This window comes from Nycticebus coucang, chromosome 3 (genome assembly GCF_027406575.1).
Source record: "Nycticebus coucang isolate mNycCou1 chromosome 3, mNycCou1.pri, whole genome shotgun sequence".
Classification (NCBI taxonomy): Eukaryota; Metazoa; Chordata; class Mammalia; order Primates; family Lorisidae; genus Nycticebus; species Nycticebus coucang.
The window spans coordinates 11,950,580-11,978,513 of record NC_069782.1 but is presented as its reverse complement, the minus strand read 5'-3'; the positions used below and the strand labels follow the sequence as shown (position 1 = coordinate 11,978,513).

General features: G+C 51.8%; 1 protein-coding gene across 2 annotated transcripts in view; it reads right to left on the bottom strand.

Moving 5' to 3' along the window:
- MYH9 (myosin heavy chain 9) overlaps positions 1 to 27,934 on the bottom strand; it is a 91,882-nt gene that overhangs the window by 31,758 nt on the left and 32,190 nt on the right. For both annotated transcript variants that reach the window (XM_053585780.1, XM_053585781.1), the window contains 9 exons: positions 26,468 to 26,819; positions 20,326 to 20,482; positions 8,856 to 8,883; positions 7,955 to 8,048; positions 3,623 to 3,715; positions 3,013 to 3,076; positions 2,207 to 2,305; positions 1,655 to 1,798; positions 413 to 508 (listed from right to left, as the gene is read on the bottom strand). In XM_053585780.1, coding sequence (XP_053441755.1) covers positions 413 to 508; positions 1,655 to 1,798; positions 2,207 to 2,305; positions 3,013 to 3,076; positions 3,623 to 3,715; positions 7,955 to 8,048; positions 8,856 to 8,883; positions 20,326 to 20,482; positions 26,468 to 26,800 — 1,108 coding nt within the window. In that variant the 5' untranslated portion in view covers positions 26,801 to 26,819. The remainder of the gene's footprint in view (positions 1 to 412; positions 509 to 1,654; positions 1,799 to 2,206; positions 2,306 to 3,012; positions 3,077 to 3,622; positions 3,716 to 7,954; positions 8,049 to 8,855; positions 8,884 to 20,325; positions 20,483 to 26,467; positions 26,820 to 27,934) is intronic.

The window sequence follows — 27,934 nt, the reverse complement described above, 5'->3', positions numbered from 1 at the left end:
ACTTGAATGGAGTTATTTATAGTGACCCAGGAAACAGTGGTGGCTGAGTTGGGTGGCGTGAGGACATGAGGCCATGATCTTGACATGTTCACAGGCAAGGCTCACAACAAGCTGGGGCTGTCACACTGTTGTAGTAACTCATGGTTTGGTCTCAGACCAGATGAGGGAAGTCCTGGTCTATATGATCACAAGTTTTTCTAACTCAGTGTGAAGCTTAATTGAATAGAAAAGCGGGGTCCTGTTTATGTGTATTTTACATCTGCACAAAAAATGCCAAGAGATACAAAGGTTAAAAACACACCTAATGTTAAAAAGAGAAGATTATCTACAATTTCTGCAAGACTTTCCTCCCAAACAAATCCAGGTCCAGGCATCTGCCCCGTATTTCAGGTAAGAGGCCCACAGGGGTTACCTGTGTTGTCAGGCATGGACGCCTGGTCGGTGTTGCGCTCCTTCTTGAAGACGATGTTGCCAAGCTGAAGAACCCCTGAGATGACGCGCAGCAAGCCTATAGGGGTGCAATCATGGGCGGCTCAGCAGCAGACGGGGGCAGGGATGAGCTCCCTGAGTGGGGGTGATCACCTGCACTCTCTGGAGCCACAGGGGTACCAAGTCTTGGTCTAATGGTGCGTGGAGGGTCCAGCTGCCTAAAGGCTCCCCACCTCCCTGCCCCCTAGGCCTTCCAGAGACCGCAGCTTGGGCAGCCTTGTCCTTATTATACACAAGCTCTGTCAACACCCCTAACAAGTCTAATGCCAGTTCAAAGATGTGCCCTAGCCCAGGGTCCCACTGCCTGCTTTTTTATTTTTTTATTTTTTTTCTCTTTTAGAGACAGAGTTTCACTTTATGGCCCTCGATAGAGTACCGTGGCATCACACTGCTCACAGCAACCTCCAACTCCTGGGCTTAGGCGATTCTCCTGCCTCAGACTCCTGAGCAGCTGGGACTATAGGCACCTGCCACAATGCCCGGCTATTTTTCTTTGTTGCAGTTTGGCCGGGGCCAGGTTCGAACCCACAACCCTTGGCACATGGGGCCAACGCCCTACCCACTGAGCCACAGGCACTGCCCCTGCCTGCTTTTACAAATAAAGTTTTATTGGAACACGGGCAGGGTTCACTTACATATTGTCTGTGTCTGAGCAGAGGCGGCTCCAGCCCTAACCCTCACTCTGCTCACAACATGCAGTCTCCCCAAAGTAGACTAGAGAATGGGATACATTCTCCACACCCCCATCTTTCTATAGATACAGCTTCAGCAGGTCAAAGACAAAAGCCCTCTTCACTGTCCCTTCAGGGAGCTGGGAAGACACAGGCACACCCTACACTGTCATGAACTCTGGGCCTCTCTGACCACAAAGAACCAGTCCCCTGCCTCTGCCGCACTCCACCGAGACATTCTACTTTCAGCTCATGGCAAGGGCTGCGGCACAGACCCAGGCCTGGGCCTTCTAGCACCTGTCCTTGTTCCCCTCTGTGTGAATGCCAGTGGTTCCACAGGGAACAAATAACCCTGAAATGCTTGAATCTGAGGAACTGTTTTCTCATACATGGAAGGCCTTGGTCCTGGCCTCTAAAGGGCTCCCCAAGAATGAGAGCTGTCAGAAAGCTCTCCCCAATCTCCCTGCCCTGACCCCTGGAGGGCCAGCCCATACCCATCTGTTCCTCCTCCGGGATGCCCATGATCCTCATGGCCTCCATGGTCTCCTGGAACATGTCCTTGTCCTGCTGCCCAGGGATGGTGACATGCCCGTTGGACAGGAAGCGGTATTTGTTGTACGGCTCCAGCAGGAGATCGGCTGTCATGGGTGGAGGGCAAAGGTGGGCCCGTGAAGTGTTGACAGAGGCTCCAGGCAATGGCGTGACCACAATGGTTTGGGAGACAGCCCTGAGCCCTGTCTACTCTGCATGCTGCGGAGTAGCAGCTAGGATGCCAACTTCCCCAGCATATGAGCCTCTGACACATGGCACAGAGTGTCAGGGCCCCATGATTTGCAGCTCCACATGCAACCTTCCTAGCTATTCTCAGGCATGGTCCAAACAAAGACCAAGTCCTTAGGATGACCCAGAGAACAGCAGTCATTCCCACCTCTCCTCTCCAAATCCAAGGCCAAAGTTTTCATTTCCGAAATGGTGTCTGTGGTCCATTTCGGCAGGAGACCCAGCATCCCACCACCCACATGTCAGGCCGCAGGCCCACTACTCACTCTTCAGGTGTTCCCCGGCCCCAGAAAGGAGATAGTAGAAGATGTGGAAGGTCCGTTCTTCCTTGGCTTGGCGGATAGCACGAGATTTCTCCAAAAGATCTTTGCAAACATTAAGGAGTGATAGTAGCGGGAGGGAAGGCAACCCACCCACTTTGCTCTTAGGCCTGTTAGAAGGAACTAAATTTCACCAAGAAGAAAAGCATGGCACAAAATGTTTCTTCAAGAGATACCACTTGTCCAGAAGAGTGGCTCACACCCTTGGGAGCCTCGTTTTAGAGGGTCTCCTCCTACAGTAAATGGAGATTCGAACTCGCAGGGGCAAAGGCTATAACGCTGGAGGCCATCTACAAGCCTCCCTCTGGGAACCACACTGGATGATTTTCAACAGTTCCATCTGTTCTAAGCAGAACTTTGTCCTGCCAGTAAAGAAAACCCTGAACTTGGCATTGGGTTTTCCGTGAGCTTATCCTGGTGGTCTTCCCAGCTGCAAAGAAGTGATGTCAGAACAGGTGGTGGGTTCAAACCCAGCCCCAGCTGAACTGCAACCAAAAAATAGCTGGGCGTTGTGGCAGGTGCCTGTAGTCCCAGCTGCTCGGGAGGCTGAGGCAGGAGAATCACGGAAGCCCAAGAGCTAGAGGTTGCTGTGAGTCCTGTGACATCATGGCACTCTACCGAAGGCGGTAAAGTGAGACTCTGTCTCTACAAAAAAAAAAAAAAAAGAACAGGCCCATAAAGAGGAAAGTGCTGGAAGCTGCTTCTCTTCTGGGGAGGTCACCTCGCCACCCAGTCCAAAATTACAAGGATACAGGTCTCAATGTTGGCTCCAACGATGTAGCCATTGACATCAAAGTTGATGCGAATGAACTTGCCCTGAGATAAGACGGATAAGGAATGTGAGGGCCCCCCGCCCCGAGCTCTCATCCCTACCTCAAGTGGGGACATCCTGGAGGCAGAAAACAGTGACAATGCCTTGTGCCAAGAGTCCCATATACCCACACTGCACAGGCGCTCAGGACTCAGGGACACCACACTGCCTGAAGCCAGGGCCTGGGGGCTCAGGACAAGCTAAGTACATGCCCAGGTTCCTCCACAGAAGAGACGGAGGGATGGCCAGTTATCTGGAAGTTATACACAATCTGGCCCCAGGCACTAACTGACTATTAGTAGGTAACTCCTGGCTCCCTCACTGGGAGGCTGAAGAACTACCTGTGGCCACCTTCCTTATGGGGGCAGGGCAGGTCTCTGCTGACCAGAATCCAACCCAGCCTGCTCCAAATGACAGGACCGACAGCACCAAGTGGGAACCATCCTCGTTTTTTGAGGGGAGAGAACCAAGCTGCAGGAGGCTTGTGCCAAAGCTCTGGGCAGAGCAGGACCCTCCACTGAGGGAGCTGGGGCACCATGTGCGCTACTCACGAAGCGTGAGGAGTTGTCGTTCTTCACAGTCTTGGCGTTCCCGAAGGCCTCCAGGATGGGGTTGGCCTGCAGTAGCTGCCGCTCCAGCTCACCCTGCAAGGAACCCAGGGCCACAGTGAAGGCTGGGCAGCAGCCTGGGCTGCCGAGTCTGCCCTGCCAGGAAGGGGAACAGTGGCAGAGCCGAATCCGCATGCCCAATGTGCCAGGAACAAAGGCTTCCAGATGGGCTCCGAGGATGCCACGCCAGCCTTGGCCGGGCCGCCTGTACCACTCAAGGGCAGCCTTCCTGCCAGGCCTTTGGAAACCTTGACTGGTTTGAACTTACTAGAAACTTGCATCCTAGAAAGGGAAAGCAGGAAACCCTCAGCTCCAGGAACCTGCACTAGTGGCCCAGTTAGCCCTGGAGGACTTGTTTGAAAGCAGCAGGTGAAAGCAGAGGTGGTGGCACAGCCTGTCTGGGTCAGCATCCCGTAAACTCGCCTCTCGCCACCCTTTGTGCCTCTAACCCCTGCATTCTTTTCCCCTTTCCATAGGAAAAGGGAAACGAGGAAATCAGGTCCACAGAAGACAGATGCTCATTTTACGTGTATCCTAGTAAACACTCTGCTTTCTACTCTGGCCGCCCCCCTGCCGTTCCCTAAATCTGCCCCCACCATGGCAGTCGGGGGACATGTGATCAACAGAACCACTTTGGATTCCAAGCTACTTATTGACAATGCCGATAAGCCCTGATGGTAGACTTACGGTGTTCTGTGATTGTCAAAGGCAGCCACCTTTATGCCTTTTCATCCCTGAGTCCTCACCACACTCAGGGAGGCAGGACAGAGTGGTCCCATTTCACAGAAGAGGAAGCTGAGGTAGAAGGAAGGAAAGGACCTGCCCAAGGTCACCCAGCTACCAACCAACAAAGCAAATGGCCAGATTCAAGTCTCCTACCTAACCCTGGTTGGCCAGTGCAGTGGCGCCCACCCTGCCCCAGCCCCATTCAGGAATCTACTGTGAGGTCAGAGGGACTGTGGAAGCTGCCATCACCCTCCCCAGCAGGCCAAGGGACAACTAACACTGCCTAAGGAAAACAGGGATCTCCTTCTGAATGCCTGGGGACCATCTGGGGGGAAAAACCATCACCCAAGAGCCAGAAAGGTTTTGTCTTTATTAGAAAGGTTGGAGTCAGGCCAGGATTTTATGTGCATTGCAGCTGCCCATGAGTGATGGAAAAGCAGTAGGAGCATGAGCTCCAGGAAGCCATGAACTCCAGCCTTCTGAGCAGCCCTGCCACAGACGAAGCCTGCTGCGAGCACCGAGGATGCACTGGAGTCTGGCCAGGCCAGGCTGGAGACGACGGAGACCAAGCAGAGCCTCCTCCCGGGCCAGGGCTCCTCCTATACCTATGAAGGGAACGCCCTGGTGCCCCATCCCTGAAGGAGGGCTGGCAGGGCCAGGTCAAGGGGCAGGGGTCAAGCCCACAGAGTGGGCTCCACATGTGTACTTGGCACAGCAGTGACTGGACACCAGGCCTCCACCCACAGGCCTCGGGCGGGCCTGGGAAGTTGGGCGAGGCAGCCCACAGAGCCAAATTTGAACAAGAGTTGCTCCCACCCACTGACACGGCCAGGCTGCCAGGCTGGCTGAGCGCTCCGCTCCTGTAGACGAAAAGCAGCACGGCCCCCCCCAGCGCCTGCACCGCCCTGGCTGGCAGAAGTAGCGAAAGCCTCTGTCTGGGACCACACGCTGTCACCATGGAAAGCAGGATGGCCCGGCCAACTTGGGAGCAACCACTTTGGATTGCAGAGCCGACTTGCCTGCTAACAGTGGGGATAATTAACCTGTGGGGTTTTCTTCTTCTTCTTCTTTCTTCTTTTTTTTTTTAATTTTTTAAATTTTTTTTTGAGACAGAGCCTCAAGCTGTTGCCCTGGGTAGAGTGCCGTGGCATCACAGCTCACAGCAACCTCCAACTCCTGGGCTCAAGCGATTCTTCTGCCTTTACCTCCCCAGTAGCTGGGACTACAGGAGCCCGCCACAACACCTGGCTGATTTTGGTTGCAGCTGTCATTGTTGTTTGGCGGGCCGGGCTGGATTCGAACCCGCCAACTCAGGTGTATGTGGCTGGCGCCTTAGCCGCTTGAGCCACAGGCACCGAAATGGGCAGAGGAAAAACTTATTTTTCAATGAAAAATACGAAATGTGAATTTTGCACAATGTGAAATGATGAGAGGCTGAACAAATCAACTGCTCACGAGGCTTGGGATTATGTGTCTAGTTTCTGAAGGGCCTCTAGTGCATAGAAAACAGACAGAACCTTTGGGGGGGAGGCCAAAGGTTCAGACTACAGTCCCTTCACCCAAGCTCTGTCTTGCCAACCTGCAGCCCAGGCCAAGACTGGCCCTCACAGCAAGGAGAGGTTTGGAGCACCCTATCTGGCAGCCCTGGGATGACCAGTTCAGCCACTACAAGTGGGATAGAGTGCACGTGGTCCCAGAGGACGCCAGGCCTCCACACATGAGCAACCAAGTTGAAGAGTTTTGTGCCATTGCTGTGTGTAATCACAGTACAGCTTCAGGCAAGGAAATGAACCACTCTGTCAATGGCCTTGACAATGAGGGCCCGAGAAGTGATCAGAAGCCAGGGGCAAACTATTCAATCACTCTAGCTGGACTCAGAGCCAGGAACAGGATGGCCACCACAGACCTGTGTTTGGACAACTTTACCCCACTTTTACCCCCCATCTGCCATCTTTGATACAAGACACAGAATCCATTTTCCTGCTCTCTAACTGAGGTCCTGTCTCCTGTCCTCCAGGGCAGGAACTCAGATGTCACCCTCCTGAGAACCAGCCACATACGAGGCATTTAATAAATAGTTGGGAAATAGATTTTACTGTAAATTCAGAGGTGGAAAACTACAGTTAGAGAACTCCTAACCTCACAGCTCTGTTTTTAAAATAGCCCTCCTAAAAAGAACGGAAAATGGCGGGTAGGGACAGAGAGGAAAAAAGAAACTTTATTAGTTTCTAAATATAACTCCTGATGCCCCATGGAAAAAGATTCCAAATGTCTTGAGAAGCTTGGCATATGAAAAGTTACTTTTGGCTCAATTCCAGAAGACTGTACTCGTTAGGACATTCTAAGGGACACACCCAGAGCTGCATGCAGAGTCACACCCCCTACTTACTTAGGAACTGGCACATGGCATGCCAATGAGGTGCAGCCACAAGAGGAGCTGCTCCTCTGATGGCTTCAGGGGACACCACTGGCACTGAAGGGGAGGGAGTTTTAAAAGTGTATGCTTGACGAGAGAGAGAAAGCACCCCACGGTCATGCTCAAGACTGATCCCCCCATCCTCTAAAACACTCCGTGTGAGACCTCCCCAGCATTGCTTCTAATCAGAATGGTGGTGACAGAGGAAGGCAGCGGGCCATGAGCACCTGGCCAGGACCACTGATCGTGTGGGACTCCAGAAGAGCAGATTCCCTCTCCCCGTGCCAAGGTCAGGGCTCCACAGCAGCGATGGTGCGCTGTGGGGAAACCTGGGCATGACCAGAGTTTCTGAGAAAAGCTGGGTGACGAGGCCCATCCCCATTCTATAGTTGTCATTTCAGAGTGCACAAGAGGTCACTGTGTGTCACACCCTGCCCCCTCCTCCCAAGACAGTCAGTGAGGTAAGCCTACAAGAAGAGTTCTAGCTGCAGAAAGTGACAATGGTGTGGGGTGAAAAGCTGCTTAGAAAAATGTAATACAGAGTCCAAAGGCACACGATGGGCAGAACACGCATTCCTGGTGCAGAACGTGCAGAAGACGTGCAGCTCACCTAGCGAGGACACTGCTGAGTTCGACCATAATCCATCAAGAGGGAGAGGGGAAAAAAATAGAGGTGAGATGACTGTCCAACTGCCCTTTCTCTCTTCACCGGGGGGGGCTGTCCACCCGGAGGTAATTCAACAGTGGGAAAAAGAAACAGGGATTCCAACGCAGTCCCGCCAAGACCTTGCAAGTCTCCATCAACTTGAGGACCAAGTCTTGGAGTCTCTCTTCCAGCCTCAGCAGTGGAGGCCACACAGCACTAGGAAGACCGAGTGTGCTGCCGTGCAAACCCCAGGTGTTCCTAGTTTCCGTAGCAGTTCAGGAGGCTGGGAGGCCAAGGGCAGGGTGGGTTTGCTAACCACTGGACTACTCCCAAGTTAGCTAAGCTGCCACCTCCACGAAAGTGGGCCCAGCCTCTGCTTCATTCCCCAAAGCACGGAAAGCCAAAGCCATGACCATTAAGTGCTCTTCCTTGATCAACCCACCAAAAGCCCAGCGAGCAGCGGTGGGGAGGTAGACACGACACTCACCTGGTCCTTTTTGCTCTTGTGTGAGGAGGCCACATGAGCCAGATACTGAATGACTTTCTTGGTGTTTTCTGTCTTGCCAGCTCCAGACTCACCCCTGCCGAGAGAGGAAAGGAAGTTCTGGGTTAGACGTGACTCAGTCCTTAACACTATCTCCCCTCGCTGTTCTGATGCCCTCCCTCCTGCCATCCCACTGGGAATCCCCGAGGGACCCAACACTGGCTGGCAGAAAAACGGACAGCCAAATAGATGCTAAGTTCTGGAATCCTTCCTTAGTCCATTTCCCATGGCTCTCCAGGGGCCGGACAAGAGTAAACTTACATCTACTGCCTGCCCTGGTCACTTGGCAGCCTTCTTATCCAAATGTTTTAGGAATCAGCTTTAGGCAGCTGCTGACTTAGGGATCAAAGGCCTTTATACATGTTCCTTTGAAAGGTCACTTGAAGGAATGTTCTGTACCATTAACTCCTTTGGCAATCAAGTTTACTGATGTCCTTGTTAAGTTCAGAGGGTGGGAAGGCCCATTGTCAGCTCGAATCCAGGTGAAGAAAACTACCATACATGCCACAAGGGGGTGCGTCTGCTCAGGAGCTGCAGGGAGGCCATCAGCTCCCAGGGGCACTTTGCTGAGAAGATGCTTGGCTTCTCTCTGCCATGACCCCTCTACCCGCCCACTGGCTGTTCTGAGGAAGGCCAGTTAATTCTTTGGCCTGGAAATCAAGCTCATCTGTGCCGTGGGACCGCTGAGTAGTAAACATACAAGCTAAGTCCTGTCCCATGGGGAAGTGGGGAGGGGGTGAGGGGTGGGGCTTGAATTGGGAATGAAACTCCTCAACTGAGGTTTTAGGAATCTTTGAGAACAGATGGGGTGACACAAGCGGCTCCCAGGCGGAGAAATACTTACGTGCATAAAATGGACTGATCTTCCCGGTCTGAAAGAGAAGAGAGACATCAGATTTACTTCTGCCACATACAAAAGCCTCCCAACACCTTGACTCAGAAAGAGCTGCCCTATTTTCCAGATGGGAAGACAAAGCCTCAGAAGGGGCCGTTACAGCCCAGCAATGCAGGCTGACCGGCTGCCTCACTTGGCAGTGCCACTGGGCAGCTGCTCCTGCCTCCCAGGGGCTCAGAATACCCACCCTGATGCCCACCCTACCCCGTGACACCAGAAATAGACCCATGCCTCCCACCTCAGAGAAACCCAATACATGGAAAGCTCCCAGGAGTCTACTGTGCTGGAACACTGCTTAGGGGCCAGGGGGCAAGGGTGACCGAGGCCTAGCTTTGCAATGTGACGGCCCTGCCTCTCTGAGCCACAGCCCTCACTCTGTGACATGGGACAAGACCATGCATGTTAACAACACGTGTGAACAGTGGCATAGTGTCTGGCACATGGAAGGCACTCAATGATACCAAATTTAGAGGCAGCTTGGAAAGAATGACAGCTTCTGACAAGTTTCTGTGACAACTTGGGGACTTTTTAGCAGCTATCCCCAGCTCTATAAACCTTGGCAGGTAAGGCTATAAATACGTGCCCAGCCTGGGTGCGGAGGAAGAGTGATGGCCACTCTTTGAGAGTGAAGTTTGATGGAAAAGCTTTAAGACATCCTGGCTGACTGTATTCAGTACTGGGTGTCAAATCTTATGCAATGGCTGAAAATAAAAACTCATTATTTTTCCCTTTTCATTCCACCTCATATAACACCCCCGCACCTCCTGAAGTCGAATGGGCCTGAATCCAGGACTGGGCTGCAGCAGGGTATTTAATTCTGAGTCTCAGTCCCATATCCACAAATTGGATAATGCCACTAACTCCCTTGCAGGATTATTTTGAAAAACAAAAACAACATTTTAGGCAACCCATATCTCCATCAGCCAGGGAGGACGTGCTGGGGTTGACACGCCTATCAAGGGCAGTAACTGCCCCTCTTTCCATTGCTTTGACAAAACCTGGCTGTGTAGTCTTTGGCCAGGCACCTGGGACTGTGTGCTGCTGGAGCATTGGCTGTGTCCTGAGGTTCTTTATAAACCAGCTATTGCTGAACCAAGAAAGAAGGTGTATGTAGATTTCTTTCCATTTTTTTTTTTTTTTTTTGTAGAGACAGAGTCTCACTGTACCGCCCTCGGGTAGAGTGCCGTGGCGTCACACGGCTCACAGCAACCTCTAACTCTTGGGCTTACGCGATTCTCTTGCCTCAGCCTCCCAAGCAGCTGGGACTACAGGCACCGGCCACAGCGCCCGGCTATTTTTTGGTTGCAGTTTGGCCGGGGCTGGGTTTGAACCCGCCACCGCCACCCTCGGCATATGGGGCCGGCACCCTACTCACTGAGCCACAGGCGCCACCCGGTGTATGTAGATTTCTACACAAAGTGTAATTCCATGAAAAGATTTTGAGGAGATGAGGAAGGCTGGTATCTTTCAGAGTACAAAGGGATTTGGGAACATAAAGAATTAATTTGGGGCTAGGCAAGGTGGCTCATGCCTGTAATCCTACCATTCTGGGAGGCCAAGGTGGGTGGATTCCTTGAGCTCAGGAGTTTGAGACAAGCCTGAGCAAGAATGAGACTCCATCTCTACTAAAAATAGAAAAATTAGTCAGGTGTGGTGGTGCAGATCTATAGTCCCAGCTACTCGTGAGGGTAAGGCAGGAGGATCATTTGAGCCCAAGTTTGAGGTTGCTGTAAACTACGATACACCATGATACTAGGTGACAGAGAGACTCTGTTTAAAAAAATAATTTATTGGGCGGCACCTATGGCTCAAAGGGATAGGGCGCCAGTCCCATATGCTGGAGGTGGTGGGTTCAAACCCAGCCTCGGCCAAAAACCACAAAAAAAAAAAAAAGAATTTATTGGGTGGCGCCTGTGGCTCAGTGAGTAGGGTGCCAGCCTCATATACCGAGGGTGGCAGGTTCAAACCCGGCCCCGGCCAAACTGCAACAACAACAACAAAAAAAAAGAATTTATTTCGGTTGAATTACTTAGCAGTTTATCACTGACCTGTGTTCCTAAACTATGAAACACACATGTGGGCTACGGAACAGTTCATCCTGACAAATAGACAATTAACAAACACTGGGCGGAAAACACATACATGGAACTGGTGTGGCTGCCTGTACTCAGAGTGGCTGTCTATGGGCTTCTCCATCAGGAGGGCCCCGTGACGAGGTGGTGGTGCTGTCAGGCTAGGCGAGCACTCGTAGCTGCTGACACCACTGTGTCAGTCCTGTAGAAACGTGGATGTTGGTATGTGAGGGCCCTGCATGACTAGGCACTGGGAGAATGACTCATGGCTCCTGCCTGCATGGCCTCGGGAGATGGATTCAGCGTTCAGCACCAGTAGATAGCGGCCTGCTAGGTCACCTGCCTCTTGCTGAGATGAGTGGTCTAGCCAGCCTGACCTCTGTAACACATGGGGCTGGGCACTGACTCCTAGCTCTCCTCCCATCTGCTGGTCACTCGGGTGGGAAGAGGGAGTCAGGACAGAAAGAAAAAACAAACCTCGCAGCCAACAAAAGTAGCAGCTGCCTCTGCCCTAAGCTGCAGCCCCTGAGAAGTGCCAGCAGAGTGAGGATGGGGTGGGGGGTACAGAGAGGGTCCATCCCTCACACAGATGCACCCCACACTCTGACGTCCCGGTGAGGATGCTCAGGGGCGGGCCCTCAGGGGACCCTGCTTCCCTGCCCCCCCACCCCATCTTGTCTTTCCTAAAAAACAGTCCTTCCGTTCTGCACAGCAAGGACCGAGATCAGCCCTCACGGGGCCTGGCTAAGACAGACGGGAAGCCAGAAGGAAAGGAGGTGGCAGGAGCTACAGGCTGGGGAACACGGAGCAGTTTCAGCACTCGCTCCCTAATGACGGTGGAACAAACATTTTCGTCCTCCCAGGCCTCGCCGGCCCCCACCGCAGCTCCCTGTGGTCTGCCCCAGCTGCAGGCGTGTTTAGTCACCCGCTCCACAGCAGGCAGGAATGCACCTGCACCGGCTGGCAAGTCCGAGCAGCAACTGCCGAGCTACCATAAAAGGAAACATTCCCGTCCCTTCCAGGGGAACCATTTCCCAGGGCGGTCCAAGCCTAGTTCCTGGGATGGCTGGAATTCCACTAATTGTGTGAGGAGGAGTCAGAGGCTCTGCTACTGAACAACAGGAAGCACACTTGTGGGCATGCTTGACACACAGGCATCTGTGTAGCACACACGGTCACAGGTGCATGTACCAGACACACGAGCAGACACAAGCACCTAACATGTCTACTTACACACAAAGGTGGACACACACACGTGTACAGAGATGCACACAGAGGCCTGCACACACTCCAAATCCTGAATCCTAGAGCTAAACTCATCCAACGTCCATCCACCCACCACCCCAGGTCTTTGACCTCCAGTTCCTGCAGCTGGGTCATCACTGTCCACGCAGCCTCAATTACATCATAAGGATTTTAGCCACTGTGAGGAGGCCTTTGCCATTTCTACACCTCTTGCCCCACCACTCAGCACCCCATGTCCATTTAATATCCAGTAAGGTGTTTCCAGCACTCCCCGTGGGTTCTGCTGTTATCCTGGGTGGCCTCCACTAACCTTACAGGGGAGGTAAGGCAGGCATCACTGTCCGTGTTCCATACGTCTTTTCACAACAGTTCTTCCAAATTAATTTGTTCCTGATCCAAGAAGCATTTCTCTTGGGTGGTGTGGGGTGGTTAGAATACTCAGCAACCAGTGGGCTCTTGGCCTGACTCAGTGAGCCCTGCAAACCTCTCACCCCCACCCCACGCATCCTGGCAGGGACCCCCCCGCTTGGTATTCATTCCCTCAGCCATTCCCTGCCCGTCACCTCACAGGACCAGGACGATCAGTGTCCAGCCCTCGCCATTCGTTTGGCTGAAGTCCTTACTTGGGCCTTATTTGAAATGCCCTTCCTTCCTCTGCACCAGATAAGACCTAGACCTGGGGGTGCACAGCCACTGGGGTCAACCCTATTCTGGGACACGCGTCCCCAACTGACTGATGGCCTCGTCTACCCTAGATTCCTGACCCCAGTCCCCTCTTGGCGGGGGTAGGGTAGAGATAGGAGTCGCTCAGTAGTGGTTTTCAGACTTTTTAAAAAGCAGCAGCAGCCTCTCCTCATATAAAACCTTCCCAGAGCCCTGAGTAGGGAATAGCAGGGGTGGAAACAGGGTTCCCCAGAGCACAGTCTGACAACCACTGATACACTGGCTGCAGGCCCTAAGGCTGTGGGTCTCACTCTTGGACCTGCACTTCCTCGCACACTGCCTGGGCCCCCTTGACCACTTTGGAAACTAGAGTGGACTGCTCTGGATGGAAGGACACTGGCTACCAGCACTGGAGGGAGGCGCTCAGACACATGCCCCTAATTGCCCTCTCCCTACCCGACCCTCAGTCTCTCCACTGAGCACTGTAAGGCTTTTTATAAGCTACACACACCTTCAGGAACCTGGCCATTCCCTCCTCTGACTTTATTTTTAATCCGAACACCCTGAGGCCAGGCCCACGCAGTGAGGTCACTCAGAGCTGATGTGGCCATCTAGCCTGGACGGGTGATTCCAGCCAGCTCAGAAGGCCTGGGTCTGGCAGGGACAGGGGAACCTGACCACAGGTATTTTGCCCCAGGTACAGACTTCTGCTGGGGCCTTATCACTCACTTCCTCTGTAAGAGGAGCTGCAGCTCATTCTTGTCCATAAAAGGCCACAAGGCTCACACAATGGTGACATCAGCCTGACACAGGAAGTACAGAGGAAGGAGGCCTGGTTCACCAGCAGCCGCTGCGACTGACTCATCGCCATGCTCCCAAGCTCACACCTCCCTGAGGTTGCAGTGTGGAGTCTGCAGAGCTCTGGAGCTCCCCCTGGAAGAGGACCTGCCCACAGGACCCTGTCTTCAGGCCCACGGGTTTCTTAAGAACTGACTAAGAAGCAGTTCTTAAGAGGGAAAGGCAGTTTTTAAAGGGAAGGGCAGTTCTGGGTTGGGAACATGCCTGCATGGGGCAAGACTGACAGGAAGATCAGCGACAAACAGGTGAAACTTCCCACCACTAAGAGCTCTTCTGCTTTCACGAAGATTCCAGAGCAGGCCCTGAGGGTGGCTCACCAAGAACAGGCTGCATCAGTGCAGTAACCTCTGCTCCAAGTTGCTGCAGACAGGGATCTCAGGCTGCCCTGTGCAGACCCCTAGATTCAAGAGTCACTTCTCCCTGAAACCCTTTGCAGACAGCATCTGGGTTTAGTTGGCCAAAGTGCAAAGTACTTCAAAAAGTATATACCTGTGGGGTTTGAGCCTAGAACTCAGGGGATGGCACGGCCTTGGAAAGCATCTAGTTCAGCGGTTCTCAACCTGTTGGTTGTGACCCACGGGAACTGTACTAAAGGGCCACGGCATTAGGAAGGTTGAGAACCACTGATGTAGTTCAATCAGTCCCAGCCTAGAGATCAGAGTCCTTCTCTGGCACTTGGTACCACCCATGGGCCCACCTCAATGCTGCAAAGAAAGGGCCATCAACACCCTCCCAGTAGGAGGCTCACCACCTACCTTCCCCAAGGCAGCCCTTTCACAAACTTGGGTTAGAAGCTCTTGGGAGGCAAACAGAGAGGTGAGAAAAAGCAGGTGCAAAGTGTCGCACAGGCCACATCTCATGTTAGCAGAGGCCACAGAGTGGGTAGGGAGCATATGTGTCACAGCTCTCTGGCACTTGGTTGCCCAACAGTCAGCCAGCCCTTGTCTTGGCTCCTAAGCATACAGTGTGGTAGCTGGGCTGATGGATTCTCCAGAGCACAAATGTAACCAGACCACAGAGATGCTGGCTCAGCAGCAATCCAAGCCAGAAGCAGCTCAACCTGGCCCATAGATCCTGTGCTTCCCCAGGTAGGACCTTGCTTTGAACTTGCTGAGAAGGCCCCGGCCCCCTGTAACAGGAGGTAGAGAGCGGCAGCCTCCTCCCTCCAGGTACCCTGGATCACTGAGAAGAAGCTCAAGGGACTGCTCTAATTGTCTTTATGTCAGAGAGCCAGCCAGGTCCCAAATGGTTTAGGAGAACACGGGTAAGTTCCCAGAGCACAGGTAACCCCACCAGAAACACCAACGCTGGTCGTTTACCTGCCCTTCCTGTGGGTGAGGACAGGACAAAGAATGTTCTTGTGGAGTTTGTGCAAAGGTGGCTCTAACAGGTTGGTCAAACTGGAGGGAAGTTCAAAAGCCACTGTGCTTGCTAACCACCCACAGAAAATGCCACTGAGACACTTAGGACACTCCACAAGTTCTCACGCTCTGAGGTCAGCTGCCTTGCTCTTACCCAACATTCTCCCTGGGGAAAAGGAAAGAATGGGCAGAAGGCGGCCCCTGCTGAATTCTGTTCAGAGAGGAATAGATTGTGCTCCCCAGTTCTGCAGAGGGCTGGGCTCCCGGGGAGAACAAGAGAAGGACAACAGGACACACACAGGCAGCGGGACAGACACAGCCAAGCAATGCTCCCGTCAAACCTGCGTGAGAACACGAGCGACCACGGCATAGGAAGACACTCCCTCCCCACCCAGGGGTTCCAGCGGCCTCGGAGAAGGAGCAAAGGGTTTAATAAGAGGCACGTTGGGGGCTTTAGGGCCAGAATTTGCTCCTGGGGCTCAGATCACAGTTCCTTTTCCTCTCTTTTCGTCTATATGGCATCTGAGGACTCGCTCATGTTGGATAGACAGGAACTTTGTGAAGAGTCACAAGACCCAGTGGGAATGACATCCGAAGGCCACATCGGCCCTGTTAAGGCACTGTCTGCCACAGCAACACCCTGAGAACTCGGAGTTCTTCACAAAGGCCGACAGTGGCCTGATAGCCTTGGTTAAGACTAAACAAATCTCCCAGAACCCTGCCTTTCACATCTGCACACTTTCGGCTCATTTACCTCTTGTTCGTTTTAGGGAATTATTTTAGTTCTCAACTGATAGCTTAATTCCAGAAGTCAGGTAGGTAAAGGAAAGCAAACTTTTTCTCCAGACACATCATTGTTCAGCCCTGACATATTGGGACATAGTTCAACTGAAGTCTGGGAGCCAGAGCTCAGAAAGAACAGGAAAAACTGGCTGGTGAGAGGCACTAGCAAAGGGCAAAGTAGCTTAGCGATTAGAGATTTGACAGGTGAGTTTTTATTGTTTGTTGGGGGGGGAGAGGGACAGTAACAATAACATTGGGCCAAATGTGCAACTACCCCCAAAGTTTTGGGTTCCAAGAGGCCACCTCCTCCTTATCTCCCACCAGCTGGTCCAGAGCAAACACAGGAGGCCTGCTGGCCAAGACTAATGCTGAGTTCTTGAAAATGATGCGTTTGCAACAGATCCCTCTTCCTGAGAGGAGGTTTTCTAGAAACAAGACTGGCAGGCAGGACCATGTGATATTGAAGCAGCCTCATGCTGGGGCCGGCCTTTCCTTCTGGGGCAGGACAAGGCAGCTTGGAGCACTGAGAGGACAAGCCATGTGGTGTGGGCCGGAGGCCCAGGGCCTGCTTGCCACAGCACCTCCTCGGGCCCCGCAGTGGCCAGGGAACACCAGAGCAGACCCCACAGCAAGCATCATGCACCCCTGCAGCTCCAGCAAGGCCACATCGGCACAGGCCTCGGTAATGTGTGGACAAGACCAGACGAGCGGAGACCAAGTCTGTCACGCTCAGGGTGTTACTGCGGTCACTGCAGGGAAAGACAGCTGTGTGACAAGTCACTCCCTGTGCCCAGACTCTCAAGGGAGTCTCTTTGATGAGATTACCGGCCTGGAAGAGGCATTTGCTAATCGCTTTCATTATACAAATAGGAGTGTGGATGCAGGAATGAGCGATGTGAGGGTTCTGTGGAAGCTGTGACAGTCTGGAGTGAGCTATGTGAGGGCTCTGTGGAAGGATGTGACAGTCTAGTCAAAAAACTATGTTATCTGACTCCTATTGCCACCTTTTAACAGGTACTCACCCCAGGCCAGGCATCAATTCTCACCATAACACTGCCAAGAAAATTTTATGAAGCCCAAGAGGCAGATGAGAAGACGGAGGCTCAGGGTAAGTTAACTAGCTCTGGCCAGGTCAAGTTAGGAAATGAAAGAGCCAGACTCCTCTTCAATCTAGTCCAACCCCCACAGCCTCTGCTCCATATACACTTCTTCCTGTCCACAGGCACATTTCCCCTAAAGTGCAAGCTGAGAGAGGCCTGGCAGACCCTTTTGGGTGACCTACAGAAGTGCTGTGTTATTTAGCAAACCTGCAGCCCATCCCAACAGCCTTCAAGGCGCTGTGGGCACCCTTCCCATGTGCAGGGTTCTCACTCTGACCTTGAAGCTGATTCGCCTGTCTTAGGAACCAGACAGCCAGCAGGGCCCTGGCCTGGTGACAATGTGCTCTCTGCAGAGTGCCCAGCACACAGTAGGTGCTCATTGAGCACAGGGAGAAGAGTGAGTGTGGGCACAGAATCCGCTCCTCCCTGGTGAGCCCACAGCGGCCGCCTGGCACATGTGGACCCACAGGGCCACTCCCGGCCTTCCAGGCAGACAGCGGGGCCATGTGTGCCCACGCCTGGCAGGCTCGCAGCCTCCTGGCCGGCGCACCTCTGCTTCAGCGGAGTCGCCACTGCAGCTTCTGCTGCTCTGGCTCATCAGACGCCGGTCCTGGTGAGTCTATGCAAACCCGCACCTCGCTGCACCCTTGAACTGCTGCCCAAGCCTCTGACGAACCCGGCGCTTTCCCTCAGAAAGACCTTGGAAAGCAGACGGTTCCATGGGAGTGACAAGAAGCAGGGCAGGGAGAAGGCAGACATGCAGACGGGGAGGGTGGGGCCTCTCCTCCCCCTGATTTCCACCTAACCACAGAGCCAGAAAGAAGAATCCCTTCGAGGTCCAGCTAGAGAAAACCAGGAGCACCAGTGCCCCGAGGGCCAGTGCCTGGGGTGTGGGCATGGGGAGTGGGGTTGGGGGGAATCAGGAGATGCTGCTTTCCAGGCTGGCTCCCTGCAAGCATTTGAACAAGTCAGTTGACAGAGCTGCTCTGTCCCTTTACCTGGGAACAAGAAGAGCAACGTGAAAACTCTACCCCCCAATGTTTACCCAGAAAGGTCAGTCAGACACCACGAGGAAGGGGACACTCACTGGGCACTCTGAGCAACCTCTCGGGGACCAAGCATGCCTGATGCAGCTTCCGCTGAGAAGTGAGTCAGGGTAGGGGCGGGGGGCTAAGGGAAGGGCTAAGTAGCTCTCAGATGGCAGGTCAGGGAAGGCTTGAATGAAAGCAGCCCTTGCCATGCTCCCCAGATGCTGGGAGCTCATTCACATACCATAACATTCCAATGGCATTTAACAAGGGGCTTTTTCTTTCTTGTGGGGAGGGAACCTGGGTTTAAGGCAAATTCTCCAACTGGCTGGCTCCCCAGAAAGCACGTACCTCTTCCCAAGCAGGAGAGCCTGGGGGACTTGGGCCCAGAGAAAGTGGGAACTCCACTTGCCAACCCAGTGGGGTCTTTTGGGGGCCTTTTACAGACCTCAGGCAGCTTCTGCCTGAACTCCACAGGCAGCCCCTTGTACCTGTCCTGAGTCACACACCCCAGGCCCCCACCCCCACCCCCCAGAAGCTGGTAGTGGCTTGGCAAGGGCCAGCAACACAAACTCCCAGCTTTCAGTGCCATTACAGCATGCTGGGGAACGGCCCAATCCCCAGGGCGGGAAGACCCAGGAATGGCTATGACAACAAATTAGCCAAATGGGAAAGCCAGGACTGGGAGGGGAACCGACCATGTCACCACAACTTTAATTAAACCCAAGGCTGGGGATTAAAACAACAAATAAAACTGTGCCAGGCATGACCGGGCTGCACTGTAGCCACTGACTGACACACACTTGCCACCATACCCCAGGATCCAACCATCCCAGGCCTCACAGCCACACCTTCTCCAAACTCCCAAGACACCTGCCACCTTCTGCAGTCCTGCTGGCAGCAACTTGTCTTGTTATGTAGCTGTGGCCACAGATCTCTGTGTGCAAACATGTCTCACCTCTCCACCTGGGCTGCCAGGACACCCAGTGGGCAGGATAACATCCCAGCTGCTTGGCGTTCTGGCACTTTTCTGACACTTACCTCCAAGGCCTAATCCAGGGCGCCTTGCCCGTCACAGCAGAGCACTGATCTATCCCAGTATCCCAGGGCACTAAGCCTCAGATCCTGGCCAGTAATGGGGCACCAGGGAGCCACTACTGACCCACCAGAAAATGGCACTCAAGAGTAAAACCAGCCGTAGTGCTCAGCCTAATACTTCCTAACTGGGGGTGACTCCTCCTGGCCCTGGGACATATCTGGTGGGAATGTCTGAGAACATTTCTGGTTGTCGCAACTGGGGAAGGATGATACTGTTAGCATATAGTGAGCAGAGACCAGTACGTGGTAAACATCTTGAGGGCTCTGGATAACTCCTCCCCACCCCCAAGAGAAAATCAACCAGCCCTAAAATGTCACTTGTGCCAAGTGTGAGAAACCCTGGCTTAGTCTGACAAATTGGTAGACTGATACGTAATTTGTCATCCCAACTGGGATGCTTCTGAAAGGGCCAGAGAGTACCATTAACACTCACTGTGGGACAGAGGCACAGATCAGGACTGCACAGGCAAACCAGAGCAGGGAACAGAGACACATGGAGGGAGGTCCCCAGGAAGGGTCAAAGAGCTCATAAAAGTCCCCAGATAAAGCCGCCAACTACCCTATTTGGCAGAATAAATGCTAGTATGTCATAAGTCACCGTCAGTTCAGGAAGGAAATCTTTGTCTAGTTCTTGTTTAAAGAAAAAGCAAAAAAGGAACCATCTGGCTATTCCTTTTAAGATGTGAGTATCAGAGAACAAACCTGTTTTCCAAAAAGCCAGGTGGGCAGCATGTGCTGAGACTTTACTCCAAAAAAGAGAGGAACAAATTTTAACTCCTGCAGACCCTAGGGCTGCACTGGCAATACCCTGGGGCAAGAACCAAAGGCTTCTCTTTGAAACTCTCTTTATTGGTGAACCATCTTATAACCTGGGCAATTTCTGACACTAACTTCCTCCCTGCCCCAAGATCAAGAAACTTATTGCTAATTGCTTTGCAGGTCAACTATGTACAAGAAAGAAGATTTTTTATTTTTCCTGAGACAGAGTCACCTCTGTCACCCCAGATAGAGTGCAGTGGCATCATCACAGCTCACAGCAACCTCAAACTCTTGGGCTCAAGCAATCCTCCTGCTTCAGCCTCCTAAGTAGCTAGGACTACAGGCGCCTGCCACAATGCCTGGCCACTCAATCAACGTGACACTAGACGTGCATTGGCACCTGCAATGGTGTCACGAGGCCACAGGTGAAGACCGAGCCCCGTGGCACTCACCTTGCATCATACTCCTATAGGCAGTGTCTGTGATGGCGTAGATGTGGGGGGGCATCTCGTGCCTCTTCTTGCCCTTGTACATTTCCACGATCTCTTCAGAGTAGATGGGCAGGTTCTTGTAAGGATTGATGACCACACAAAACAGGCCTGAATAGGTCTAAAGAAAAGAGCAGCAAATAAGAGTGCGTTAGGAAGTCTGAGTCTCGGTAGTTTTCAAACTTTGTAGCAAAATGTATGCCACTTCAAAGGCTCCCAAGTCAGCCTGACATGAAAGCCCCCAGGAAAGTCCTTGCTTGGGGGCCCCAGTGGCAGCCCTGCAGCAGGTATGGGGTGCACCAGCATCCACTGTCTGCTCTGGCCTCCCTCCTGGCTGCCAGCTTTGTACACTGGCAAACATTTCCACTGGGCAAGATCTGGGGCCAGAGGACAGTAGAAGTCCAGTTATAAAACTCACATCTCAGGACAATAAGAGATGTGTTTGTCTTCACGAGAGATGCACAGAGAACTGGGTTCAGCTGCAGCAGTGAACTGCGTAGAAACACAAATCATTCCACATGGAAGGGCTCGCCAAGATATTCTCAGACCTTTCTAGCCTTGGGAAAAACTCACTGCACTCCTGAACTAGTTAGATCTTCTGTGGGCCAATGGATCGCTGGCAGATACCATGCTAGTTGGTGCATGTGTGCTCACGCTCGCTCGCTTGCTCGTTCTGGAATCCTCTAAAGACATTCGCATACAAATCCCTCCAAAACTTAAAGACTACTTTCCTGCTCCCCGTGAGCCTCTAACACTCAGGACTTCTCTGGAGGGGAACACGATTAGCCAACACCCTGAAAGTGAGGCACCTAACGTATATACCTAAATCTCCAAGCCTGACTTGATGCCACCCCAAAGTCAGATGTCAAATTCCAGCAAGGGCATGGGGGTGGCACCTGTGGCTCAGTCAAACCCGGCCCCGGCCGAACTGCAAACAAAAAAATAAAATCATATTGAAAAAATAATTAAAAAGAAAAAAAATTCCAGCAAGGGCAAGTTTCTCACCCTCCGTCTCCCTCCATTGCTCAATCTATAAATTGGGAGGTTGTAAGGATTAAATAAGGTAAGCACTTTGTAAAGCACCCAGCATAGCCAGGGAGAGTAGCTCCAGGTAGATCAAGAGAGCTATTTCTTTTCTTTTTGAGACAAAGTCTCAAGCTGTTATCCTGGGTAAAGTGCAGTGGTGTCATAGCTCACAGCAACCTCCAAATCTTGGGCTCAAGCGATCTTCTTGTCTCAGCTTTTCTATTTTTAGTAGAGATGGGGTCTCACTCTTGTTCAGGCTGATCTCAAACTTGTGAATTTGAGCAATCCACCCGCCTTGGCCTCCCAGAATGCTAGGATTACAGGCATGAGCCACTGGGCCCAGCCAGGAGAGCCATTTCTTAATGCAACAGTTTACTCAGATCTGTCTTTCCTCATCCCTTCTGGAAAATGCATATTATGTTGTGACTACTAATTCTGTAATAAATTTCCTACTATTTTTTTCTTATATCCCACTTCCCTTCCAGGAAAAAAAAAAATTGACAGACTCCTAATAGCTGTGCAAGACCCCCAAGGCCGGAGGTGTTCAGTTGGGGGACATGACTCACTCCCTTCAAGCAGCTGGAGTGAGTGGCGCCATCCTTGTCTTCCCAGGAGAATGGGCCACAGACAGAGAAGGACTGGCAGGGTGAGGCCCAGCGCCATGCTTTGCGCCACCTGCAGCCTGCGACTGTGAAGTGGTGGCCAAAGGTCACAAGGCTTTGGACAGAGCTGGGAGCAGATGTGGGTCTCATGATCACCAGTGCTGACCTCCCTGGTCATGAAGGCCAGTCCTCTAAGCACCTTCCATCTTTCCATTTCCCTCATCACAAGGGAGCCTGCACCTTCCTTCTTCATGGTTTCACCCCTTGATCCAAGAGCAGCCGACACAGAAGGGCTGTGAACCCAGCCCCTTGCCCTGTGCCCTGTCTCATCCCCCCGAAGCTAAGGATAAATCTTCGGGCTGAACTCAAAGACAGGGTCCATGCAGGAGCCAATCATGAAAACAAAGGCTCTTCCCAGGCACTGGCCAAAGGCCGCAGCACATGGAGTTTCCAAGCAGAACCTTGACTGATGGCTGAAGGGGAAGGGCCCCACAACCACACACTGGTCTACACTCAAAAGAACAGCTGAGCTTGAAATGAACCAGGGCATTGGGCTGCCTCTTCTTTTTGGAGGAGAGCATGCAGGGCCTTTTATTTCTTTTCTCCTGGGCTAATCAGTTACTTGCCTTCCCTCCAACTACTCTTTTCATGAGAGCTCAGGAAAGCTCTATAGCGAAGAAGTTCAAATGTGGTATTGGCCACCTGCGGACGTTACACAATGTCACGGGAGGAAAGCGGGGCACTAGAAGACCTCTCTGGTTTTCTCTCTGAATGTCAGGTGAGGACAAGACAGAAAGCCAGGGAGCAGCAAGGTCATCCCAGGAGCTCAGAAATAACCAAGCTTTGTTCCTGGGCTTTGGGAAAACCCATGCTCTAGAAAATCCAGCCCAATAAAAGCCAAGGACACATGGTCACACATTTAGGGAGTGCCATGGAGCCAGATGTTTAGAAACAGCTGGCACTGACAGCAGAAGGGGGCTGGGGCCATTTGGACAAGTCTTTCTGACAGCTGGATGGGCAGATGGTCCTGTGGTGTATCTCTAGCAGCTCAAACTTCTCTGGGCTGATCCCATCAAATTAGTGGCTAGGATGAAACTAAGCCCTGGGGGACAAGCACAGCTGCTCAGGTAGGAGGAAGGAGCCTCACTGGCCTCTCATGAAAAGCCAGACACTGAGCAAGCAGCGCTGCTCCCACACGGCCACGCCAGGGAGCTGCTCCATTCATGGGCCACAGAGACTCTTTGTGCCCAACCGCCCCCTATCCCAGGGCCTCACCCCCCACTAAAGAGAAAGACAGAGCAGCTGTGGCACAGAATTAGCCACAGCGCCCACAATGCCAGCAAAAAGGCTGCACAAAGGCTCTTGAGGTCACGATTTGGAACCTTTCATGGAGAGGTGGACTGTGAATGAGGTGGCAGCCTCTGTCCAGGCGGCCCCAGGGACTGGCTTGGCCCTCCTCCAGCTCTGTACCTGCTGGGGTCTCCATAGGACAAGTGCAGAGGCACTCAACTGGCCGCAGTAATGACACTCAGAAGGCTGATGTGAGGCAGGAAGCACTACACACGGGAGGGGACGGCAAAGAAGCTAGAAAGAGAGTTAATGCCTCCAGCCAGAGCTTGGAAAGAAGGCCAGGTACTACCCACCAGCCGCCCACGGAGGAGAGACCTCCGGATGGTGCTTGCAGAGGAAAGATGCAGCAACTAACGCTGAGTGTGCCCTCATGGTGGGCAGGAAAGACCGAGTACAGCCACTAACAGAGGCTGAACTCGACTCACTTCATGCCCAGCAACTCTCAAATGGGACCCAAGTTAAACAGATGCCAGCACAAGGCCAAGCAGAGGAAAGGGAGTTACTTTCCCTTATAACAAATACCAGCAGCCACATGACTCCAGGTTTCAGCCCTGCCGCAAGCCAGGTGAGGGCTGGCTGCTTTCCCAAGTGTTCGGGGAATCCCTGCAGACGGGGAAGAGAGGCTCTGAGCAGGCATGCATGGTCAGTAAGGAGTACAGCTGGGATTTGAACCAGGTCCTGGGGGTCCCAACCCCCATGTGTTAAGCGCTCTGCTTTACTAAGTAGCGATCATCTTGGCTGAGTAGCACAGCAGAGTACATAAGATGAGCTACACAGCCTGCAGAGAGGAGCATCCCCCACTCCTACATGAGGGGGTGATGGCTCCCATCTCAGATTGACTGTGCCTTTTTAAAGGCCCCTCATCTTTTTCCAGTCACAAATTCTGAATTTCAGTGGTTAACTCTCCTTAGCTATGGAGTTTTTAATTTGGTCCGCATAATTTTTTTTTTTTTTTTGAGACAGACTCTCACTTTGTCACCCTGGGTAGAGTGCTGTGGTGTCATAGCTCACAGCAACCTCAATCTCTTAGGCTCAAGAGATCTCTTGCCTCAGGCTCCCAAGCAGCTGGGACTATAGGTGCCCACCACAATACCCAGCTGGTTTATCTCTTTTTAGTAGAGATGAGGGTTTCATTCTTGCTCAGACTGGTCTTGAACTCTTGAGCTCAGGCAATCCACCTGCCTCAGCCTCCCAGAGTCCTAGGATTACAGGTACAAGCCACCATACCTGGTTTGATCCATATAATATTCTTATCAAGAAACAGATGAGGCCAGGTGTGATTATAGATCACATCTATAATCCTAGCATTTGGGAGACAGAGGCTACAGATTCATCTGAGGCCAGAAGTTCAAGGTTGCAATGAGCTGTGATCACACCTCTGCACTCTACCCTGGGTGACAGAGCAAGATCTTGTTTCTTAAAAAAAAAAAAAGAAAGATATTGGCTCAGCACCTGTAGCACAGTGGTTGTGGTGCCAGCCACATACACCAAGGCAGGCGGGTTTGAATCCAGCCCAGGCCTGCCAAACATCAATGACAGCTATAACCAAAAAATAGCCAGGCGTTGTGATGGGCACCTGTGGTCCCAGCTACTTGGGAGGCTGAAGCAAGAGAATCTCTTAAGCCCAAGAGTTTGAGATAACTGTGAGCTGTGACGCCACGGCACTCTACCGAGGGCGACATAATAAGATTCTGTCTCAAAAAAAGAAAGAAAGAAAGATAGAAACAGACAAGAGATAACTGGGTTGAGAGAGTTTAGACTCTAAGTTTCAGCCTCAACCCTGCTAACACCTGGCTGTGTGTGTGACCCTGCATAAATCCCTTGCTACCTCTGGGCCTTAATTCTTCTTACCTGCCACATTAGAATGTTGGACTAAGCTGATCTGTTTCTAGTAGACTTGACCAATCAAGCTCATTCCCAAAGGGTCATCAGTGGCAGAAAACAAGAACTTCACTAGAATGGTCCGACTTAATAATCAGCGAGGGATACAGTCCTTGCATAGGGTCTGGCTTGGTCAGTAATTCTGGGTAACCCAAAATGGCCCATGGCTAAGCAGAGGGCTTTCACACATGGCAGGGCGCTCAGAAATACCAGTCCACTCTGTGTTAACAAGTGCTGAAGTTGCTCTGAAACCACATAGAAAATTAAATGGCTGACCATTTGGGAGCTACTTGCTGTCCCTGTGACAGGCTGAGCCTGCCTCCTCTTTGACATATGTGACCATGGGCAAGCTGCTTGGGCTGAGATTTGGCCTTAGAGGGCTGTAATAATCTCTCGAGAGGTTTTCTCCTCCTCCAGTTCAGAAACATTTTGAGAACTATTTTATTCAGCCCCAACACTAAGAAGACCAAGATGGCTAGAGCAGCATGTTTAAATAAAGAGCTATTTTAGGAATAACAAGAACCAGTTATTTCTTCCCCTCTAGGGACAAAAATCAGAAGGAATATCTTAGAATTGAACAGAGGAACTTGGGATTGATACTATAAAGGACTCTGTGACCCCATGGCATAGCAGCTCAGAGCCTATTCTCTAAGGGATGGGTAAAAGCGCATCTCTCGACTTTCCTAACTTGGCAAGGAGCTGTCTTTCTGCAAATGTTGCCCCTCAGGAGGAAAGAAAAATGACCACTCATAATCTGTGGAAATGCTGGGCCTTTGCACATGCTGTTCTCTGGACTCTAAATATTGTCAACCCCGGCAAGGAACCAGCACTAAAGTGTTGGATGGACCTGGGATGCAAGTCTCATTCTCGGTGGCTCTCTCTGCTCAAAGCACACTCCCCAGGAAGCAGGCCACACCCACATGCCTCTCTAGAGAACAGGATGAGAAACCAGGAGCTGGTATCCCCTACTTTAGGGGACTAACTGGCCCACAAAGACTTGAGGACCAAGGCCAGTAGGTGGACACCACTCATACAGGACACATTGTTCTTCCCCCATTTGAACTAATAGGCTTCCTGTCGTGTTTTTGGCAGGGAAGAGAGTAATGCTATGAAAATATCCCCCTAGGATGTTAAATGCCAAAGATCAAGGATGTCACCCTGGCCTGTCTTAGAGCCCCTTCTTAACCAGAAAGCCGGAGCCCTGGCCTCTGAGGGTGGTGGGAACCCTCCACCACAGAGCCACTTACATAGATGAGCCCTGAGTAGTAACGCTCCTTGAGGTTGTGCAGCACCGAAGCTTCGTTGAGGCACGTGAGCTCTGCCATGTCCTCCACCTTGGAGAACTTGGGTGGGTTCATCTTCTGGATGTCATCCTTGTTCACCTTCACCTTCTTCCCGTTCTCTACCAGCTCCACGATGGCCTCTTCGCCCAGCTCCTCCTTGAGGCTGGCAGGCTCAAAACCACTCTTGTCGGAAGGCACCCATACCAACTTCTTGGCAGCCCAGTCAGCCTGGGCCAGCGGGTTATTGATGAAGTTTCTATCCACATAAAGATACTTATCAGCAGCTTGCTGTGCCATGGTGACTTACAGCCAGGACCTAAGGGAGAGATGAGGACATGTCAATTACAGCCACATCAGCCACACAAGAATCACTCGCTCTCACTCCTTCTCTTTGCAAACCTAGCTCTATATAACCAGGCTGCACCATTTTCCAGAATTTCCCTGTTCCATGTTTTTGGGAGAAAGATACGCATCACGAAGAAACAAGTTGACAGCAGGGATTTTGTTAGAAATTAACATTAAAGTGTTTCATCTTAGGGTCAATACACAATCAACAAATCTATAAACAAAACTATTGTGTCAAATGATGAGCATAGTAAGTCTCAAAGACAGATGCAATCAAAGCCACTGTGCTACACCTTCAAAGGCAGCAAAGTGACCACACAGTGCAGGAGGACTTCCAAGAAAAACAGGTTTCTAATTAGCCAAAAAAAAGGCAACTGAGTACAACCACACATGGTGAAGTTTCCAGTTTAAAAAACTTCCTTATTTTATGAAGTCAACCAAGGCAAGAGAAGAAATTAAAATAACAACATATGTTGCCATCAGATTTATTATTTTTTTTTTTTTTGCAGCTTTTGGCTGGGGCTGGGTTTGAACCTGCCACCTCCGGCATATGGGGCCGGCGCCCTACAGGCACCGCCCTTGGCATCAGATTTTAATCCCATCTTGATAATACAGCCCAAAGGGCAAAAAGAAAAGTAGTTAAGAATCAGGCACCAAGAAGAGTGCTCCCCTCTGGGGGTACTAAGGTAAGAAGGCAACTCTTATAATTTATGGACCAGGGGGAATTAATCCTACATGTTTTTGATTTTTTTCTCAGAACTCATCAGCTCATGCCTATAATCTTAGCACTCTAGGAGGCCTACATGGGTGGATTGCTATAGAGCTCAGGAGTTTAGACACCTTCTCTACTAAAAATAGAAAAACCAGTTGGGTATAGTAGTACACCTGTAATCCCAGCTGCTTGGGAGGCTGAAGAGGATTGATCAAGCCCAAGAGTTTAAGGTTGTTGTGAGCTACGACGCCATGGCACTCTACCCAGGGCATCAGAGTAAGACTCTGTCTCAAAAAAAAAAACAAAAAATAAAACAAAAAAAAACTCATCTGCAAAATAAAGATAATAATCCCTTATATCTGTGTAGTTTTATC